Source organism: Eurypyga helias, unplaced genomic scaffold (assembly GCF_000690775.1).
Source record: "Eurypyga helias isolate BGI_N326 unplaced genomic scaffold, ASM69077v1 Scaffold45072, whole genome shotgun sequence".
NCBI classification, from domain to species: Eukaryota; Metazoa; Chordata; class Aves; order Eurypygiformes; family Eurypygidae; genus Eurypyga; species Eurypyga helias.
In genome coordinates this window covers 7467-13184 of record NW_010238736.1, presented here as the reverse complement: position 1 = coordinate 13184, position 5718 = coordinate 7467, and the positions used below count along the sequence as shown (strand labels likewise).

General features: G+C 41.3%; 1 protein-coding gene across 1 annotated transcript; it reads right to left on the bottom strand.

The window, feature by feature from the left end:
- Positions 1–2472: 2472 nt before the first annotated feature.
- Positions 2473–5064, bottom strand: TMEM247 (transmembrane protein 247). Its single transcript, XM_010147938.1, is given in 3 exon segments — positions 2473–2658; positions 4160–4471; positions 4972–5064. Coding segments are annotated over 3 exon segments (591 nt in total).
- Between the last annotated feature and the right edge of the window lie 654 nt (positions 5065–5718).

The window sequence follows — 5718 nt, the reverse complement described above, 5'->3', positions numbered from 1 at the left end:
GCGGAGCTCTCAGCGCTGGGGTCGGAAACAGCTGACGGTCTTCTGGCAACGTCTTTCCTGCCTCTGCCTCGTCCCCTCTCCTTAGCCTTCCGCTGCTGGGGAAAAAAATAAACGAGGGATGTTGTGATCAGGTTTGGTAAGCCGGTACATGGGTAGGAGCTCGTCTTGCGATCAAAAAGTAAACTGAGGTCTGAAGTCACCAATTCACCAAAAAGCCTGTGCAAACTTTTTGCAACAAAGCCGGCCCTGGAGCCGTCTAAGAACCCTCTGCTTCGAGCTGAGGAAAAAATTCTGGCTCGAGAGCTCCCGAATGAAGTTGCTAAACACGAAACAAGTTTCGGCTCTCTGGTGGGTCGGCGCCTTCCTCTCACTTCCGAGTGGGCCCTTTGATTTGGTGCGGGGGAGAATGGTAAATACACGCTGGGAAACGTAGTCTTCGCTAGGGGGGGAATGAGCAAACGTTTTGTTTTGTCAAGGTCAGAAATGCCTAACTCAGGTACTGATCAATCGTCACTTAGCTGCCAAAAACCATGGGAATCACAATGTTAGTATTTTTAATGGTTAATTTGGGGCTCTTCCTAGCTGCTTCTGAAACTTTAGAACAGCTTTATGCTACAACCCTGAGCTTTTTTTACTTGCTGTGGTTGTCTCGAAATCAAACCAGCTGTAAAATACTGCCTACTTTTAGGCTTAAAATAGTTGAAACCACCAAGTTTCCTGTGGTTTCACATGAAACCATAGGCTTTGTGGTGAGTGTGCCTACTGTTGTAAAATAATGGTGTAGGGCAGAGCCAGGCAACTCAAAGGGTGTATCTGTCACCCCAGTGAAGGGCAAGGGCTGATCAAAGCTCCGAAGGACCTGATATACAGGTTATCTGCAGGAAGCATTTTCAGATTGAGCAGAAAAGAAAGGACAGGCTTCTCTCAGCTCTGGATGACATTCTTATGATCTCAGTGAGAGAGAAACACAGATTTGAAAGCAGCTTATTTACAGGTCGTGCGCATCATTCACAAAAATAAAGTTGAATCTCTGACTTCAACAGAAATCCTGGGGGAGGGGGGATTTCAGTGAGAGCTAATGGTCACTTTTGCTGGAAAAAGAAACTGTAGCTGGGATAAAGCTTTTATTTGCTTATTTTTAATTGGTCTAGTTCTCTAAATCTGCATATGTAGGTCATACCTATAGCACACAAGCAACCTCACTTTGCCTGGTTAAATTTCCTTTCAGGAAGATTGTGTCATTATTCATTTCAATCTTCTGCAGATTTTTCTGTGTATGTAATGTGGGCCCTCCTTGTAACCTTCCACAGCTCCAGAGATGCAGAGGCTGTGGAAATGCGAGAAGACCCTGCGCTCCGCACTCATTCTGCACTGTCAGGAAACTACCCAGTCATTACGGCTGGATCTGAGATACGCTGTCCTCTACTGCCTCTAGCATGGCCAAAGAATACATCTTGACTGAGGTCAGACTTAGGGACACATGGTACCCTGAGTAGGTACAGACTATGCCCATTTCATCCTGAAAGCTTTTTCTTTTCATATCCAGCCTGTTTATCAAACACTGTTCAGGTTGTTTTCTTGTTAAGAACATCATGCAGAGAGAATGCAGACTGAGACAAGACTTATTTAAATGAAACAGATTAAGGCATGTGCAGTGTATGGGTGAATTATGCTCTGATACTAACAGCACTAGAAGGTTGATAAGACTGTACTTACTCTAACCTGACATACCATATGGTAGATGAGTCTTCACCTTTTACCTGCTGGAAATATCCCCTAGTGCATGACTGGAATAGTATTAAAAGAGTCTAGTCACATCCTCAGTAGACAAAAAGCCTTTTTATTGGGGCTACATTTGACATATTTCCTTATCATATTGCAGAAACCATGATACTCTGTTATAAAGAATAAATGTGCTTGCCAGTGCTTGCTGACGGAAACTGTGTCTAACTACAGAGGAGGATGGCACAGCACAGAGCGGAATGCTTCCACCCCAGAGGTAGAGACAGCCCTAATCCAAAGTGAGGTATCTGCCCAGCGCACGGTAGTGAACACATAATGGAATATTAACTTCTCTTGAGCAATAAATCCACCTCTGAAACATCTGTGTGATAATTTACTATAGGTAAACCAAAGTCACTGTGTCAGTCCAAGGAGGTGAGATAAAACAGAACACATTCCCAGATTATTTCTTTTTGCACCTAACTTTATTTGTATAGATGGATGCCCCTGAATGATGCCTGTGGGTGAGAGAGCATGTGGGTGAGAGAGCAGAAGTCAAATGATGTAATTCAGTCACGATTTTCTTGAGGAAATCAGTTGGTTTTCCATATTTAGGCTACTGTGCATATAACAATAACTGAAAGCCTGCGTGTATGATTGGTGTAGTGAGGAAAAGACAATATAAAAGCAGCAAAAACAGGGGCAAAAAGTGTACGGTATGCTGTTTTAAGAACATTTTTTCTTGTTTTTTTAATCCTGGAAAATCTTCCCGAGAATGAAAAAGAGCACAACAGCAAAGAAGAACAGGTAATGGGTTTGGAAAATGTAGAAGGCGAGTTCCTCAATTGTATCAATAACATGAATAATGATGAAGCAGTATAGGAACAAGGCATACTGGCTCGAGGGTCAGAGTAGGTCTTCAAGTCCTTGACTGAACTGTGGAAAAAGGAAAAGATGCACATTATGTCACGTGACTACGTTCCACTCATGCCCGGTCCATGTGTTTCTCCGAGCACACCTGGCACACTTAGTCCACAAAAAGTTGCTGTGAGAGAAGCCAGCATGTGAACTGAGAGCAAATCAGCTATGCTGTGTTAAGTGTCACATTCCCAGCCACATTTTGTCTCTCAGAAATGAAGGTAAGTGACCTCATATATACCACAAGAATCAGCGTGCAGGTACACAAAGCAGTTGATGTGAAGTAGGCACACCCCCATGGTAAGGCTGTTACGTATCCATCTCTACATCTGTGGTACAAACTGTTGCCTATGTTTTTTTCACTGCGTGGTCATTTTCATGCCCGTATGCATGCTGATGGGCAAACTTGCAGGTCCTAATTTAAGAAAATAATTCAGTCATTAATTTGCCTAGTCCAGATGCAAGTCAGTCATTTAGCTAAATAATATGTATTGGACCTGATCCTCATCTGTTTGATATAGCTTGATTGATTCCATTGGAACTGCATTTACTTCACATAACTGTGAGATCCTATCCAGGCCAATGGAACAGCTATATAGAAGAAAAAATAAATTGCATATGGAAAACTTCAGGACTTCTATGGTGGTTATCTAAGTGCCATTATTGTGCATGGTCTGAGCTCCTACGTACAACCACAATGCAAATGCTACAAATACAAACACATCCTTCTATCCTGTCCTGATTTAGAGCACAGAACATGCAAGAGAAGACAAACATGCAAGTACCTTTAAAACATTGATAATTTAGATTCAGATACTCTGCTTACTCTCTAACACAGTCCAATGACAAATTGCGTTAAGTTGGAAGAGAGTCAGGTCCACAGCCAGCCAGTGTGATCAGAAAGAGTCCAGACAAGCAAGACTTGCAGCTGTCCCATTTGCTAAACTCTGCCAAATGCCTCTTCTGGGCTGGACTCCTGTTAAAAACAGACTCATGCCTGAACACACAATAAATTAATCTACTTCTGTAAAAACCAGACTTGCAAAATCTGACTAATTGTCTAGAAAATTTGCATTACTGGAGTAGATTCTTTCATCCACTCATTTATTCATGAATTTATTATGAGTCACCTAACTGTAACCCAGGAAATTGATCCCACTGTGGAAGCAGGAAACAGATCAGAGTGGCATTCAGAGCAATTCCTCTGTTCAAGGGGGAAAAATAAATAAAAAAAAAGTTCTTGGATCCTTACATCATAAACTTAATTCGTGAGTTAACTGTTCTTTAATATATTTTATAGCAATGAATGTTACCATAGCTCATATTACAGGGAGTAGAACAACTCCATTCTCCTTCAGTATGTGTACAAGCTGTAAAGATCACCTACTCAAGTCTAACTTTAAAGGAAGTCACAGTATTACTCAACAAGCAAAGGGATAAAGCCTTACAAATTGCTTAACATAGAATGTGCATGTTGCAGTCGCTATTGCGTTGAACCCTTTTTCCTTTCCCTGCTTACCGATCTTTGTACTGCCTGTTGATGAATCTGATCCATATTCTCTTCATGAAGCCTTTGCTTTTCATTATCCTCATGTTCATATTTCAGTTTAGCCAGCACAAAATCCCACCTCATCCTCTCAAGCTCAATATCGGCTGCGGTGACCTGCCTGCCATGGAGCTGTTCCAGCTCCTCTGCACTGGTGGATACTTCTGACTGCAAAGTAGGGGTTCCTCCACTCATGTCCAAATGTGCCCCATGACACACAGTACCCATGCTCCCTGTTATACTGTCTGAGATGAAAGATGATGTCACATCTCTGATGGCTCCCTGCTGTAAATTGAAGAGAGGGAGGATAAATTCATATTTAAGCTGATAGAATAAACCAGAATATGTTCATCTAAGTACACCCGAGTCTTTGTTCATGATTATTCACACATTTGTATAGTGAGTCACTAGTTCTCTAATATACATTATTTCCCTTTTAAAAGTACGTTCCTAGAGTTAGACATTTTCCATTGAAAGTTGTCTACTAAGTATGAAATATCCATCATGTACAAATTCTTTGACTTGAAAATGTAAAGAAAAATTTTAAAATATTTAATTAGGGCTTGGTTGATCTAAACCAAACACTATGGCTCTTTTGACCAAATGGGAGGATTTCACCTCGTGTGAATTTGATATTAGCCCATGGAAATGGAAGCCACTGAGTTTCTTTACCTCTGAGAAGTGACTCATGATTCTCACTTTTCTTGGCTCAATTTCTTGGCTGATCTACATCTTTCACGATGCACTTAAGTTTTACATATGGAAGAACTGCATTTTCCACTTACCATGTTTCCATGCTGCTGCTTCTTGTTATCATGATTCTGGGCTTCCTGCAAAGTAAGTCGAATATCTTTCTGATCTTCCTCAAGCTCTTCCATAGTTGTTTGGAATGAATAGATTAGAACTCTAGATTGCTGAGTTCTTCTGTATCTCCTTGTATTTCCCGGTCTTTAGCAAACAGTAAATGTATCAACATGGGATACCTCCACTGGTGTTAAAGCATCTCCAGGGGTGTTCTGGAACAGAATAGAGTTATCTGTGCACTAACAATGAAGCAAGTGAACCATATGTAAGAAAAGGTGTGGCTGAGAATAATGTAGGCACAAATACATAGGGCATACTGGAGCCTATGCAGGCTAGGGGCTTAACTCTCATTTATGTTACATCATGTGTCTTGCCTAGATATGAATAGAAAAAAAAATCACTGGATATAGGTCTGTAGGTAAATCTTCTAGAAATCTCACTTGTAGTCTTTTTAAGATGAGAACTTGTCAGCCATTTCCCTTACAGTAACCTGTGGAGCTGGCCAGAGGTCTCCCAGGAAGTAATAGTGTATCACACTTTCAAAAAATGTAACATAATCAATATCCCTCTGCAGCTCAAAGGATGGCTTGACTGAAAGTCTGCCTTAGACTCTGGAGTTTCTTACTGCCTCCAGTGTAGTCAGATCACCACTTGTAGGGTACATCTAGTGATTAGCTAAAAGTCAATACTATCCTTTCAACTGACTGGAGCTCGGGAGACATTTCAGC